This window comes from Nycticebus coucang, chromosome 6 (assembly GCF_027406575.1).
Source record: "Nycticebus coucang isolate mNycCou1 chromosome 6, mNycCou1.pri, whole genome shotgun sequence".
Classification (NCBI taxonomy): Eukaryota; Metazoa; Chordata; class Mammalia; order Primates; family Lorisidae; genus Nycticebus; species Nycticebus coucang.
Genome location: NC_069785.1, coordinates 137,598,631 through 137,614,807, shown reverse-complemented (window position 1 = coordinate 137,614,807; position 16,177 = coordinate 137,598,631). Strand labels below are relative to the sequence as shown.

The 16,177-nt window shown below is 49.8% G+C and overlaps 1 protein-coding gene across 2 annotated transcripts in view; it reads right to left on the bottom strand.

Moving 5' to 3' along the window:
* Positions 1 to 16,177, bottom strand: part of KIRREL3 (kirre like nephrin family adhesion molecule 3) — a 494,402-nt gene that overhangs the window by 98,699 nt on the left and 379,526 nt on the right. For both annotated transcript variants that reach the window (XM_053593181.1, XM_053593182.1), the window contains exon 3: positions 5,214 to 5,291. In XM_053593181.1, the coding sequence (XP_053449156.1) occupies positions 5,214 to 5,291 (78 nt within the window). The remainder of the gene's footprint in view (positions 1 to 5,213; positions 5,292 to 16,177) is intronic.

Here is a 16,177-nt window from a genome sequence, read left to right as displayed (position 1 = left end):
TGAGCGGAAGTGACTGGTGCTCTTAGCAAGGGCCAGGCTGTGCAGCTGAACAGTCGGAGTGAAAGGAGCTGCCTACATCAGCAGTGTTCTTCCCTAGGGCAGGTCCCCAGGCCACGGCCCAGGCCCCCCTCACCCCACTTTCCCTCTGCCCCAAACAAAGTGCACCTCGTCCTGCAGGCCTGCTCCACGGCCTCCCTGCTGCCTGCTGTGCAGCTACTATGGCCTGAATTCACTCTGTGGGGACAGATGAGGCTGCCTCCTAGCACGGGTTCCTTTGGTGACAAAGGCACTTAGGTATGGGAGGGGTGGTGAGGACAGGGTGCAGGCAGGGTGTTGAGAGACAGGACAGAGCCTTGCCGGGTGTTAAGAGACAGCACGGAGCCTTGCAGGGGTTGAGAGACAGGACAGAGCCTTGCAGGGACCTTCTCCAACATTATTCCATTTTGTACCCAGGCAGGTTGAAGTCCAGCCCGTTAGGAACTTGTGCCAGCTGTACAGCTGGCTCCTGGCTCTGAGGTGCCCCTTCCTCTATACATTCTCTCTATTAGGGGATAGGCAGGAAGCAGTGGGAGTTTTAGGCTCATCCTTATGAGCTGGGGGTGGGAGCTGCAGAAGGAAAGAGCAGGCCCTGTGCCATCCAGCAGTTCAGAGTGCGCCAGGTCCTCCCAGGGTGCTGCATCCTGCAGAGCTAGGGTGGGTTGAGCACTGTGGGAGGTACGTTTGCACAGGAAGGTGCTGCCCGGGGGCTGTGGGCCAGGTGAGAGCTTGTGAGGGCAGCTGTCTGTGGGCCAGGCGAGAGCCTGTGAGGGCAGCTGTCTGTGGAGCTGCTTTCTCCATCCTGGTGCTCAAGACCCTTCCAAGGAGGCCTAGAAGGCTCCAGAGAGCTGACGCTGCCTTTGCTAATCACTCCAAGTGTTTTGTGCTGGGAAGATGAGAGAGACAGTGCTGGGAGGCAGTTCTGTTCACCACAGCTGAGCTGAGAGAAGCAGCTAGTCACTGTGATTCTGTGGGTCCAGGACAACCAAAGGTCCAAGAACAAGGCCATCTGCCCTGATCTGCAAGACAGATCATGACACACAAGATCATGACAGATCGTGACATGCAAGACACCCAGTGGAGGGAGAATACCCCTCCGCTGTGCAGGCCCACTTGGCCTCCCCTCTCCATTCTCTCCCTCGTTTCCTCTTCTGGGGGTCCTGCACCTGTCAGGTTCTGTTTCCTTAGGAACATCTCTGGACTCTGTCCCTCGCTCCAGGTCTTTCCTGATGGTCTCCCACATCAACTTGTGTCCTGCCTTCTCTTATCTCTGCTCTTTCTGCTTCGTCTGTCTTTCCAGCCACCCTGCAGAACCATGTCATACTGCTTGCTTGCAGGGTTACGTAGCCCCAGGCTGTGTGGTGCTGGCTCCTCCAGCCACTTCCCACGGCCCTCAGCAAGATGCTCAACACTCCTGGGCCGTGCTGGGTTGGTAGAGCACCCTGCAGTCCCTAGGGCTGTTTGCAGTTCTGAGCAGAGCAGGCACAGTCCCTCCTGTGACAGCATGTGGCACTTCATTCTGGAAGAGGGTCAGCTGTGGCCAAGTCATGTGCATTGAGAAGGTGAGTGGTCTGGGATCCCCAGGAGAGGGGAGTTGGGGAAGAGCCAGGAAAAGGAGGTGAAGGGTGCATGTGTATGCATGTGTGTGTGCACGCTGGTGTGTGTATGTTCCTATGTGCGTGTGTGCTCATGTGTGCATGTGTGTGCACGCTTGTGTGTGAACATCTGTGAATGTGTGTGTGCGCTCGTGTGTGTGTGCGTACGTGCACAAGTGTGGGCATGTGTGCACATCTGTGTGGATGTGTGTGTGCACTCTGTGTGTGTGTGCACGTTCATGTATGTGAGCACATTGTGTGGATGTGTGTGTGCGTGTGTGTGCACGTGTGCATGCATGTGTGGGCATTGGGGACGTAGCTGAGGAAACTGAGAGCAAGTCCAGTGGGAAAAGCCTGCCCTGCACACGGCCACATGGCCCAGCAGCAGGTGGGGAGGCAGGAGAGCAGGTGTGGAATGAGGAGGACAGTCTGGACCAGGCTCCCCTCCCAGCCCTGCTGCCCTGCGTGCCTGCCCGGGCCTCCCAGGAAGGGGCCACAGTGCTGAGATTGAAGGGAGCCCCAGATTCAGCATTCAGGTGGAACTCAGGGACTTAGGAAGCTGTGGAGACAACCGTGTGGAGCATCCCACCTCTGATCTGCCTGAGAAACTCCTTCTCATGGCCACAGGCACTCCTCTACTTTCAGTGAGGCCACTAGCTCATCACCTAAAGGAAATCCCACTAGCTAAGGCCTGGGAGGGGCAAGGAAGCCGTCTAATAAACAACCGCAAATCTTAAGTGCCTAGAAATAAGTAGACTGGTGTCACGATGGGGGGTGTGGTGGGGGAAGGGACACCTATGTAGGCAGTCTCTGCATGGAGGTGACACGCACACCCAAACGTGTCTGTGTGGAGGTGACACACACATGGGGATGTGCCTGCGTGGAGGTGACATGCATATTGTAACGTGCCTGCGTGGAGGTGACATGCACACTTGAATGTGCCTGCATGGAGGTGACACGCACACTCGGATGTGCCCGTGTGGAGGTGACACGCACACTCGGATGTGCCTGCATGGAGGTGACACGCACACTTGGATGTGCCTGCATGGAGGTGACACACACACTTGGATGTGCCCGTGTGGAGGTGACACGCACACTGGAACATGCCTGCGTATTTTCACATGAGCTCCTTGTGGGCAGGGACTGTGTCTTATTTACTTTTTATAGCTCCAGTGCTTTGCCTAGAACTTATTATGAAAAATTTGTATCATTTTTATGGTAGTTAATGAATGTTTGATGCGTAAAGGAGCAGTCTTCCCCCAGCAGTTCCTATTCAAAGCACTGTGTACTTAGTGGCATGAAGACGCTTACATCAAATCTGATATTCTTATGCCATGTCTGTCCTTCCCTCTTTTCTTGTTTGCCCTTTGTTGATTTTGCTTGTATCTCCACTTGAGGCCTCGAACATGTGTCCAAACAGGAGAGAAGGAACACCCCACACTCCCACACACCCCGGCACACACTCCCACGCCCTGCATTCCTGCCGATGCTGCAGATTCGGAAGCCGTTAAGCACTCCCAAGGAGACAGAACCTCCCGGTGACTATCACATGCCTCCTTAAATGATCTTTGAATCGCATTTTCTTTTTATTGCTTTGTGTAGTCTAACAGCACCAATTGGGATGACTCTAACTTATGACAAACCGTAGATCGGTAAAGCTCCTGTTCATTATTTTTCCTCTTGCTCCTTCTCAAGCTGTTATTTTTTGGAATATAGTGAGGAGGGGGAGTGGAAGGAGAAGAAAATAAAAGGACTCCAAATCAGCAGGGAGACAAATGAAGCAGGGAAGCCCTTTTTTCTGGGTGACAGGAGCCCTATTAGATGCCGTTAAATGGACAAATATGCTTTAATACAGCACAAGTAGGTCTTTTATATTTATCCTAAATTGGAAATATAATGATCACCACCTTATCTTTAATGGGAGAAGCAGCTAATTGTTCTAATATCTCACTAATTCTAGCAACCAGGAGAAAAATAATTATTTTTTGCTATTTTACCGATTGTTCAATTTATACCAAGGTGTACTGTGTAGTGTGGATGGAGATTTCTGCCTCTTGATCTATGTCATGGCTGCTATTTCAGTTCAATTATTAATGTGCAGGAGTTATAATTATTTTGAGTATTGGTATGAGATAATTATAAGCCATAAAACAGCTCCCCATGCTCACTGATGATGGCTTCTTCCATCTGCAGACATGTTGCCGTGTGGGCACATAAGCTTTAGAGAGAGAAAAGTGTGTAACGAGGCACTTAGAGCAAGAAGCAGAGGGGCCCGTGCCCATCCCTCTTCTTTGCCTCTGCCTTCTGGTCTTCCAGAGCTAAAGCTGGCCCACCTGTGTTTCTCTCCTCTGCCCACCACCTCACCCTCCTCCTGTCCTGTCTCTGCTTCGTCCGTTGAGATTTCTAACTCATCACCCACGTCAGCTCAGCTTGCTTACCATCCCCTCATCTCCTCACTCACCTAAATCTGGGGTCACTCATGGAGCCTGGCGTTTCAAATCCTGTCCAGCTTCCGACCTTTTGGCTCCCTACTCCCTATGAAGCTTGTTTCACCTTCTCTAATGAGCTTTGCATGCAAGAGAACACATGCATTCAACACCAGGGACAGAGCACACGGTCGGTCCCCACAAATTAGATGCTCCTGCCCAGCAGTCTTGTCAAGGGCAGGAGCGTCAGCCTAGGAGCACAGGGAGCAGTGCTGACACTACGGTGCTGACTCGGGGATAGAGCTGGTGCGGGGAGCTGCCTCCTCCTCGCCTGGAATGGGAACGAAACGACTGGGGTCCTGGGCCTTGGGAGAGAGGCTTTTGGCAAGCTTGACTGGTGGGAAGCCAAGGCTTCATTTGTCTGACATTAATGAATAAATGGCATCCCTAGCCATTGTTTGTCTACTTTTGAATTCTGACAAACAATCTGTGGCATCTGATGGAAAGGGTTATTAGCTGCACAGACAGATGGGTGGGGATGGGGAGGGCTGGGTCTCTATTACAGCAGGCCAGCAGGAGACAGCACTCCTCCCACACTCCAGCCTCCACGCCAATGTCAACACCTTCCCCGAGCCTTCAGGGGCCCACCCAAGCCCTAGAAGAAAGGCAGAGTGGCCCATAATTGAGAGGGGGAGGCAGGGTCTATGGAATCGGAAGGGACATTTTCCAAATGCACCTGTTTTGAGGGTGAAGATACTCCTTCCCCTCAGCACTGTCTCCTGTATGCTGTGCAGTGCTGCACACAGGCACGCAGGGAATATGAATGACGGAGGAGAAAGATGGGAGGCCTGGGTTAGAACAGACAATGGAAGAAGATTTAATTGGGCTGGTGAGTGGGTGGGGAACAGACAGGAGGGAATAGAGAGGCAGAGACGTAGGGGACTCCAAGAAAGGAGGGAAGAGGCGTAAGGAGAGCACCTGTGAGTCAGCACCCGCATTGTAGCCCTCGCGCTCTTCCCCACGTTTCTGCGTAAAGAATTCAAACCGGCTTCTGAGATGTCACCGGTTCTTTTTCCTGGTCCCCTGTACTGTGGTTCTAGGGCATAACTTCCCCCCTCCAGATGACCCCTGAGACGGTGGGAAGGTTCTCACTGACCTTCATTCATCCTCCGAAACTTGTCCTTGGCCATGTAACCCAGCACCAGGCAGCATCCTCTCTTCTGGAGGCCCAGCTCTGGAAGAGAACACAGGTGGGTGAGTTGGGGATGGCTTGAGGCCACTCTGTAGGGGCTGTGGAGCTTGTTGCTCTTACAAACAGACTGTTTCTTTACTTGAGCAGCACTCGTATATTGCTGGAATTATAGTCCGGGTATAATTTTTTTTTTTTTGAGACAGAGTCTTTGTCACCCTGAGTAGAGTGCTGTGGCATCATAGTAAGTCCAAGCAACCTCAAATTCCTGGACTCAAATAATCCTCTTGCCTCAGTCTCCCCAGTAGCTGGGACTATAGGTGCCCGTCACAATGCCTGGCTAATTTTTCTAGTTTTTAGTAGAGATGAGGTCTCACTCTTGCTCAGATTGGTCTCAAACTCCTGGGCTCAAGCATTCCATCTGCCTCAGCCTCTCAGAGTGCCTGGCCTCAGGCAAAATTTAAGCCAATCATTCCTCACCTTATTCTCATGCCACCCTATGGGATATATACCATTATTATCCCCATTTTTATCATCTTATTAAGTAAGTGGTTTTAGATGAAACAGGTGGTGGAGCTAGGATCTTAAACCAAGGCAGTCTGGCTCCAGAGTTCATGCCCCTAACTATTACTCTGAATTACTGGGGAATTTTATATCCAGGCTTGGAGACCATGTTCAGATCACTTTGGGATTGTGGCTGGACCTGTGGCATGGACGCAGAGTCTAGCCAGGGGTGTCAGGATGGAGTGGTGCAACCAGACACAATGGGAGACGCAGAAGAACCAAGAAGTGATTGGATGAGTTTGGGGGATGACACGAAGTTGATGTGTGGGCAGAAAGCCTCTCCCTTCATTTTGGAGAGGGTGAATTTCACATCTGGGGACTCCTCTGCTTTTCTGTAGTGAGGAACAATTTAGCACCACCAAGCACCTAGGAGGTGTAGACTCAGAACACAGGGGTTGAGATAGCAAAGAGAGAAGACTCCACAGGGCTTTGGCCCAATTGGAAAAGCTACACAGAACAACTCCAGGTAGCAAATGAAAGAGGTTAACATTTTTTTTTTTTTTTTTTGCACAATATTGTGTAAATCAGTGCCCATTGTGTGTGAATGTGGGACTGGAGGACATCTGGGACACAAGACAAGTTTTACTTTATGGGTTCTGAAGCAATTCCACACTAAATGGGTAGGCAGATGGGCTGTGGTGATTCACATTTTGCAGACGGAAAAACTGAGGCTCGGCAGCATTATGCGAACTCCTACGATTGTTCTGATCTCTCTACCCCATGTCCTTGCTTAGGAGTCATGCAAGTGTGACACCTGCCATCAACTGGGTTCTGATTAAGGGGTGTGATATCTTAAAGAGGGAATGTGACTGTAGCTCCTCCCAGGCCTCACCTGGCTGCTCCCTCCCTCAGTTTCTCAGAGAAGGAGGGTCCCCCTGACTAGGTGGATGGTGACTTCTCCCATGACACTGCATGTCTCTGAGCCCAGCCAGTCACAGTACAGACTATCAGAGGACAGGCAGAGTGATGGGTCCTTCCTCCTGCCTTCCTGTCCACCTTCTGCAGCCCAGGTCCACTCACCAGCGCAGCAGGATAAGAGGGAACATGGGGCCAGAGAGACAGAGGAGCCAAGCTTGGAGGCCCTTGCCTTAGAGCAAAATAAAGGGTAGCAGCCAGTGGCAGAGTGCCACGGCACAGGAAGGTCATTTGCTTTGATCTCCTGATTCTTTAAAGGGGTCTATTGACTATCAGTGGAGAGCAGAGAAGCAGATCTGAGGGTCCGTTTCCAAAGGCACTCACTTTTCCTTCCCCTCCATGCTGGTGTCTGAAGGCTCAGCCAACCACATGTTAAGTTTCCCCATCCCAGGCCTTGGCCTTTTCTTCAGGGGCTTCTGCTCTGTCGAGGGCCGTGTGGATCAAAGCCCCTTTGATGTTTACTTACTATATTTGTGGATTCTGTCTAACAACCAGCTTTCAGAGGGAGGAATGCAGGCTGCCGGGAGGGGCCCAGGGGAGGTATGAGCTGTGAGGAGGCACTGAGCTTCCACACACAACAGCCTCTCCACGGACACGGGGCTGAAAACCCCACCAGGTTGACGCCCACAGTGCGAATCAGCCTGTCACAGATGCACACGCTCTGGTCACTGCCCGGACGGTACGAGTGTGGGTGTGCCCTATATTTGCCAGTGACTTCACAAGCACAGTAGCAGAGGCTCCTAATGGCAGAGAGAGTTTAGGGTCCTACTGAGACCAGGAGGGAGCTCAGGGGAACATGGGGTAAGGAAGGCGGAGGGGCCAACGTTCTAATTGGCCTGCTAGACAGTCCCTGCACTCTCAGGCAAAAAGGAAGGGGAGCAATTTCCTAAAGATTTGGGGAGCGTGAGCAAGCTGTTGAATCTAGATTATCTAGGGCTATGTTGGGTATCCCTATCACCCCAACCCCACCTCTCCTGTGTCACGAACTAGGGCACCCCTGGAGAGATTGTACGCACGCAGTTATCCTAAGAGTCTCACTGACCATGTTTGATTTTTGCAAATGAGCAGGAAAAGAAGTTTTTAAAAAATCCTGATTAATAAAAGAAATTGAGGACAAGGCAATTTGTCAATGTATTTGGCTCATTTAATTTGACAAGAATGGGTTAGTCTTAATTATTTAGGCAGCTACAATACAAGGCGCTAATAAGCACACTGCAGAAATTTATGAAGTGTGAGGGTTCTCTGACCAAGTCTTTGCTGATTAGAAGGAAAAAGTGACTGGTATTTCTGCAAGAATGGGCAGTTTGGAGGATGAGTAAAGTGAGTTTTGCAGACATGAAAGCTGGTTTTCCAGACTTGAAGATTTGGGATGTTCTTTGGAGAGATTTGCAGAACTAAATTGAAGGTCATTGGGTCTATGTGAGGAAGTGTGCCAGTGGGGCCTGACATGGGCTGGGAGATTTAGATGCAGTGGTGGGGAGGTGGGGGATTGTCACGGACTACGGAGAGAATGGGAGGAAGCTGGAAGAAACTCCATGAGCCAAAGCTAATGAGGCTGTTAGGGCAGGGTTCTGGGGTGTGACAGGAAGAATAGGAGTCTCTCTCTTGCTGAGATAGACCGGCCACCAGACTGTCAACTTCGTTGTCACGTGGCACAGAGATGGATGGTAGAGTCAGGTCGCAGATGCTCATTTTGGAGCAGATGACACGAGTCTTCTCCAAGCAGGCTCTGGGGCTGCCATCTTTGGCTCTATCAGTAGCAGAATCACTCACACCCCCCAAAGGCATCCATAGAAAACCATTAACACAAAAGGAGTCCTGGCTTAAAAGGAAAGCTTGTGTTTCATAGAATATTTGACACATTTTCATCTCATTAGTTGACATAGCCCTCCTGGCATTATCCTATTCTATGAAACAAGTGTATGGTGCCCCATGATCATATTGATGTACACAGCTATGATTTAATAAAAAAAAAAATGTGAAGGGGACATTTGTGGTCTGAATGTGGTCCATGCAGTTAAGCACATCCCCCCTTCTCCTGCTAGAGAACATTCAAAAGCAACACAGAAAAAAAAAAAAAAAAAAAGGAAAGCTTGCGGCAAAGAAGTGCAGGACGTCAAATCCACAGAGAACTCAAATGTATAAGCAAGAAAAGAACAAGTGATCCCATCGCAGGCTGGGCAAGAGACTTGAAGAGAAACTTCTCTGAAGAAGACAGGTGCACGGCCTACAGACATATGAAAAAATGCTCATCATCCTTAATCATCAGAGAAATGCAAATCAAAACTACCTTGAGATACTATCTAAGTCCAGTAAGATTAGCCCATATCACAAAATCCCAAGACCAGAGATGTTGGAGTGGATGTGGAGAAAAGGGAACACTTCTACACTGCTGGTGGGAATGCAAAGTAATACATTCCTTTTGGAAAGATGTTTGGAGAACACTTAGAGATCTAAAAATAGATCTGCCATTCAATCCTATAATTCCTCTACTAGGCATATACCCAGAAGACCAAAAATCACATCATAACAAAGATATCTGTACCAGAATGTTTATTGCAGTCCAATTCATCATTGCTAAGTCATGGAAAAAGCCCAAGTGCTCATCGATCCACGAATGGATTAATAAATTGTGGTATATGTACACCATGGAATACTATGCAGCCTTAAGGAAAGACGGAGATTTTACTTCTTTCATGTTTACATGGATGGAGCTGGAACATATTCTTCTTAGTAAAGTATGTCAAGAATGGAAGAAAAAGTACCCAATGTACTCAGCCCTACTATGAAACCAATTTATGGCTTTCATATGAAAGCTATAACCCAGTTATAACCTAAGAATATGGGGAAGGGCGAGAGGGAGGGGCGGGGAGGGGGGAGGATGAGCGGAGGGAGGGTGATTGGTGGGATTACACCTGCGGTGCATCTTACAAGGGTACATGTGAAACTTAGTAAATGTAGAATATAAATGTCTTAACACAAAAACTAAGAAAATGTCAGGAAGGCTATGTTAACCAGTGTGATGAAAATGTGTCAAACTGTTTATAAAACCAGTGTATGGTGCCCCATGATCGCATTAATGTACACAGCTATGATTTAATATTAATTAAAAAAAAAGAAGTGCAGGACGTCACCGATGCAGTGGTGGAGGGCACTGCCCAAGGGGAGTGAAGGCTGAGGACCACCGCCTGAGCTAGGGAGTCCCAACAGGAAAAGGGAGCTTGCACCCTGGGACTCCCGGCCTCTGGACTCCAGCAACAGAAAGGTCAGACATGTGCCTTTTCCTTCTCTGGACCCTAGTCCTGAGCTTGACACCTGACACGTGGAAGTGTGAAGAAGTCTGCTGACTTAATGAAAGGGCTGACGAGAAAATACTGGACATTGACCAGTTCCCCCCACCATGCACACACACACACAGGCGGGCTTAAGTTAGGTGAGGATGGCCACAGAGTAGCTGCGAGTTGTAATTCATTGGAACAGGGGCTAGAGGAAGTTGGTGGATTTCTTCTTGGGAGGAGTATAAAGAGGTGGTGTTCTAAGTGGAAGGGTTTCCTTCCGTCTCCGAAGGCATGAGGGGACTTTTTCTAGCCTTGGGCTTCCTTGGTTACCACTAGTAACAGTGACGACACAGTGACACAATGACACTGGCTCACTTTGTGGGAAGCTGTCATTTCTCTACCGCACTCCATGAGCATGGCCGGTACCTCTGGGAAGTGGACAAGGCAGAAATTACCTCCTCTGTTTTGGTTTCAGAAACTGAGGCTTAGAGAATCCCTTAGAGACGATTCAAGGGAAAAGCCCTAGCTGGTGACAGTGCTCAGGCCGAGGTAGGGGACCCCAGGTTCACAGATGCTGATTGATGGTGAGGATGGGCCAGAGAGTGAAGACCCCTGATGGACACTCTGGGTAGCACAGGGTCACGGTGGGATGACGCCCTCTCCACCATCCCTGTTTGGATGTTGAAGTCCAGACTTCAGTACCCCAGACTGTGTCCTTGTTCAGAGATAAGACTTGGCAGGCAGCGCCTGTGGCTCAACGGAGCACTGGCCCCATATGCCGGAGGTGACAGGTTCAAACCCAGCCTTGGCCAAAAAAAAAAAATTGCAAAAAAAAAAAAAAAAGACTTTGCAGAGGTGATCCCATTAAAATGAGGTCATCAGGATGGGCCTTAATCGTGTCTGATGTCCTTATAGGAAAGGGAAACTGCAGACACAGGCAGGGAGAATGGCGAAGAATGCGAGGACCCCCTCTTACGACCAAGGAGGGAGGCCTGGAGCAGACCCTGGCCTCGCAGCTCTCAAAGGAAACGACCCTGCCAGCATCTTGACTTGGCCTCTGGACTGTAAGAGAGAAAATGTCATGCTAGGAAGAGACAAGGGGGCTAAATGACCCGGGGAGGGGGCAGAGGAAGGGGCAAAGGTGGGTGGACTGGAGGAAGGGTGATGCCTTGTCAGGAAGGGTGGTCACAGAGGAGCTGATCAGGCCACAGCATGACAACGGTGCATTTTGGGGCCTCTCGTGTTGGGCATGAGGTTTCCAAGTGAAGAGGACCCAGATAACAATGTGAGCAGGAGTTGCAGTCTGGAGGATACATTGCAACCAGCTGTGCTGACCTCAGAGTTCTGGGGAAGCACAGTGGGAATCTATGGGGCTCCCACAGCATGGGTCCCACAACCATCGATGCATTGATATGGGGGAGGGGGCAGAAAGTGTGCACACGGTTAAAGAAAGGAGCAAACAAGTCACGTTTGATGCCTGCAATTCCAAGAGGAGAACTTCGAATGCCACTTCCAGACAGTCTGGCCTCCTTCAATGACAGCTGTGCTTTTGCCATTTTCTTCGACTGTCCTGCCTGTCCTGTGGTGACGCCGTGGTGACGTTCCTATTCATTGGATTAATGTCATCTTTAGAGCAAATGTCGTACTACTCATTGGTACTATTGAAAAGTAATATATAGGTAACATCTCTTAGAATGTGTACATTTTTGCTGGCACCTCCAGCAACTGTGGCCAGCGTAAAGTCAATCTACAAATTCTCCTGAGAGGTGCTAAGTGCCAGGCACTACGAGCAAGCGTCCCCACATGATGAGCTCATGATAGTCAGCCACAAAAATAGTTGAGGACTCGATTCCTTTTACAGTAGTGCCAAAGAAGATGAAATATTTGGGAATTTACCTAACAAAGGACATGAAAGATCTCTATAAAGAGTACTATGAAACTCTGAGAAAAGAAATAGCTGAAGATGTTAACAAATGGAAAAACGTACCATGTTCATGGCTGGGAAGAATCAACATTGTTAAAATGTCCATACTACCCAAAGCAATATACAGATTTAATGCAATTCCTATTAAAAGCACCAGTGTCATACTTTAAAGATCTGGAAAAAAAAGTACTTCATTTTATATGGAATCAGAAAAAAACCTCCAATAGCCAAGACATTACTCAGAAATAAAAACAAATCAGGAGGAATCATGCTACCAGACCTCAGACTATACTATAAATCTATAGTGATCAAAACAGTATGGTACTGGCACAAAAATAAAGAAGTAGATGTATGGAATAGAATAGAGAACCAAGAGATGAACCCAGCCACTTACCAACATCTGATCTTTGAAAGATTCCCTATTCAACAAATGGTACTGGATGAATTGGCTGGCGACTTGTAGAAGACTGAAACTGGACCCTCACCTTTCACCATTAACAAAAATTGATTCTCACTGGATAAAAGATTTAAACGTAACCCACAGGCATATTCTTAAAGGTCAAGGACAAACACCAGTTTAGTAAAGAAAGTGTTCTGAGGCAGCACGTGGGTCATTGCCATGTGGATGGCAGAGTCCAGGGAGGAGAGAGCAGCAGGCTATGGGACAGCAAGAGACGCCCTTGCAAAGGGCTTGAAGGTGGAGATTGTCCCAGGTTTTATCCTTGTCGGGGGGCTATCCTGATGGCCTCTCTTGCAGGCCATTGTCCACCAATTGCCATCAATAGCCCTGGTGCCCATCGATGCCTTGCTGATTGCAGAATGCTAGAGTCTCCCGCTTGAAAAGCTCTCACTCTGATTCTGCTAAACTCTTGCTTTCTGCAACGGTTCTGCCTCCTCCTGTTTCCAGCATAATTACTCACATCCCAGGTAATAATGAAGTCCATAAATCATGCAAAGATCACAGTTTTCTGATCAACTCTATGGGAAAGAGGCCTGAAGGGTGGAGTAGCAAAGCTATCTAGTATATTAATCCTGACTAGCACCTGGCTCTGGCCTTGTAGGACAAGTAATAAATGTTTAATAGTCCAATAATACCTGTTTTATAATTTTTGGATCTTGTTGCTTGCTAATTCTAAGTTTATTAAAGAACTATAAACTTCACACTGTTGTAAAGACATAATTGCTATTTCATTGCTTATTTAATCTGAGTTAATTATATTAGAACTAAGTTTTCCCTCCATTCATATTAAGTATCAATTAGTTGTTTTAAACTATTGATTTGTGTTTAATTATCTATGCTATTACATACCAATTAAATCCTTATAAGAAAAATCTGAAACAGCTGTGGCCTTAAATCATGTTTTTAAAATAATAAATTCCATAAAAAGCTAATGTTGGGTTATCATCTTTTAGGAAGAGTTGATAATCACTTATGATACATCTAAGTTTTTGTCACCCCAGCCCATCCTCACCAGCTCCTGCAGGGAGCAGGGCTCCCTGGGGGCTCTGCTGACCTGCACCTGGCAGCTTTGTAGGGCAAGAGCAATGGCTGATGCTGGGCAGCCCTTTGCAGCCTCTGCCTTGCTCAGCTGTGCTGGTGCAGCCCTCCCCCCTGTGTGGCCAAGGCAGGAAGTATTATTAGCAGTTCCTTGCCACCAGCTGTGGGGTCTATAATTGTCATGTTGCTATTGGCCCCGGATCGCTGGTGCCTGCAGCAAACCTGTGTGCCCATGTGGTCATCAATCTTTAGGCTTTCCCAGTCTCCACTCCACTGGCCTATGTCCATATGCCTTGGGTGGGAAAAGGACAGAAGACATCTGCTGAGCAGCTGAGCAGGAGCAGGCATTTAACTTCCTCTGGCTTCACCCTCACAACAACCGTATGAAAATAGGTGTTGCACCCTTGTTATTTGCTAAAAGCTGGCATTTCAGAGGGAGAAGGAATTTGCCCAGAGTCTGATAACTGGCAAATAGTGAGGCTCAGAACACCTTTGACTCCTCCTCCCTGGGCACGCTTTGTCTCCATTCTCTGTGAATTTCAATGCTTTGCCCATCCTGAGTCTCAGCCCATTGGGCTGGCCCCCTGAGGCCTTCCTGGCTCTTGTCATCTTCATTTCCTGGGAGGGCTGGCTGCTCCCCTACCCTCAGATGCTACTTCGGGTCTTTCTCCCAACTGACGAACTGCCTGGAGTTCCCACTGGCCCACGAGCTGAGTCAGGATGTGCCCTCCTCTGAGGCACTTGGCTTTCAGTATGAGCCCAGGTCGGCAGAGCTCACCTCAGCCCTCCATACACTGAAGTGGGGATGCTGGCTGCCCCCCTGGCTGGATGCAGTCCCTGCCCCTGTCTGCTTGCTCACAGGGGCCAAGTTCACTTGATTTACCATCACGGTGAGAGGTGCTGTGTGCCAGTTGCTTGTGTGTGTTAAGTCTCCCATCTAAGCACTGGGCACCCGTTATCTTTAATCCTCACCAAAGCACTGTAAGGTAAGTACTGTTATCACTCCTATCTGACAAGGAGGGAATGAGAATCCAAAAGCTTAAATAACTTCCTCAGGGTCACACAGCAGGTTAGTGAAACTAATTATAAACCAGATTCTTTGGACTTCTAGTGCAATCCCTTTGCAAAGTGGGTGGGTGGTTTTAATGAGGGGGATTGAAGAATTCTGTGTCATGTACGAGCATTCCTGAGCCCACCTCTGATTTAAGATGTTTAATCTCTGCGGTTGCTTGCTGGCTGGAAGATGTGACAGAGCGGCGGGATGGGGAAGGCCATTCCCACCTTCCTGGCTGGTCATTGGTGACTCTTGCTATGAGAACCCTGGGCTGCTGAAGGCCACAGGTCTGGGGGTTTTAGAATTTCTCTGGGAGAGGGCTAGAGACATCTCTGCTGTGGGGGATTGTGCTCTGCAGCAGAGTGCCCTGTCCCTGCCAACCACGGCAGGGAGGCCAGGCCATCCTTTTTTTCCTATTTTGGGACTGTAGGACCAAGAGTCCCAAAAGGACAAAGGCTGAGGGCAACTAGGAGGCAGGCAAAGTCCCACCCTGCCTCCACGTGCCGCCCCCATCCCCTAGTGAGAGGCTGTGAACACCAGATCAGCTTGTGAGGCTAATCTCAGCACAGAGTAGCCACCATGCGGGTTATCAGCCCCACCGTCCAGGTGAGGTCAGGGAATTGAGCAACTTTCCCAAAGTTGCCTGCTGGGGTGCGGAGGCTGCAGGACTGAAACCTAGGCCCCTGTGGCTGCAGAGCCCAGGCCTGCCACTCCCTTCTGCCAGGACACAGGCTGAGTGCCGTGCATGGCACAGGGGACCCAGAGACTCTGGTGGGAAGAGGCTCCCCCTGGAGGGTGCTGGCCAAGGGGTCCTGGGCTTTGCTGCCAGTTGGTTGGGAAGCCCTGAGGGCACAAGACTCCTGAAAGCCCAATTCCCGAGGGATGGAGGAGGTAGATTCACCTGCTGGGAGAGGCAGGGCCCGGGGTGAGGAAGTCAGCCCCTCTGGGTATGCGGACAGCAGGGGCACAGCTGCTATTTAGTGAGGTGCTTGCTAACCACTTATGCCCTAAATAAAACTGGACAAGGGCCACATAATGATGGAAGAATTTACCCCTGGAGTCAGGCAGGAACACCCAGACTATGCCCTTGAGACCCCCGTCCCACTGAACAAGGTGGGAGATGCCTGCTCTCATCTGTGCACTGGGGGACGAGGGCAGAGAGAAGGAAAGTGTCTTGGGGGTGGGGGATATAGGGTTTTAAGAACCTTAGGGTGGAAGGGGCTTGGCTAGGATCCAGTGGACCAGGGGATGCCACCTCTGCTTTCTGGGTGGAAAAGCAGAGCAGGAGAGAGGCCAGGTGATGGTGTGTCCTTGTCCCCCCCCAAAGACACAGTCATAGCTGCCTGGTTCACAGGCTCAGGGCGGGCCTTGTCCATCCAGACGGCTGAACACCTTCACTGGGGTGAGTTCTCCCAGCCTGATCTGCCCCGACCCCTAACATCTCCAGAGTAGGGACTGTCCTCCAGGGCATCCTCGCTTGGGCCACGTTAGGAGCCATGGCTGGTGGGGAGCACATGGCGGGCCAGACAAAGCCCCATTCGGCCCAGCCATGCAGCCAGGAGGGAAAGTGGGTGGGCAGCAGGGCCAGGAGAGTGTCTGGAGGAGAGGGCAGGGGGGCCTGTGGTCCTCCCATTACAGAAACCCTCCTGCAACATGCCCCGTTACAGCCTCACACACCCCATTACAGCCCCGGAACTT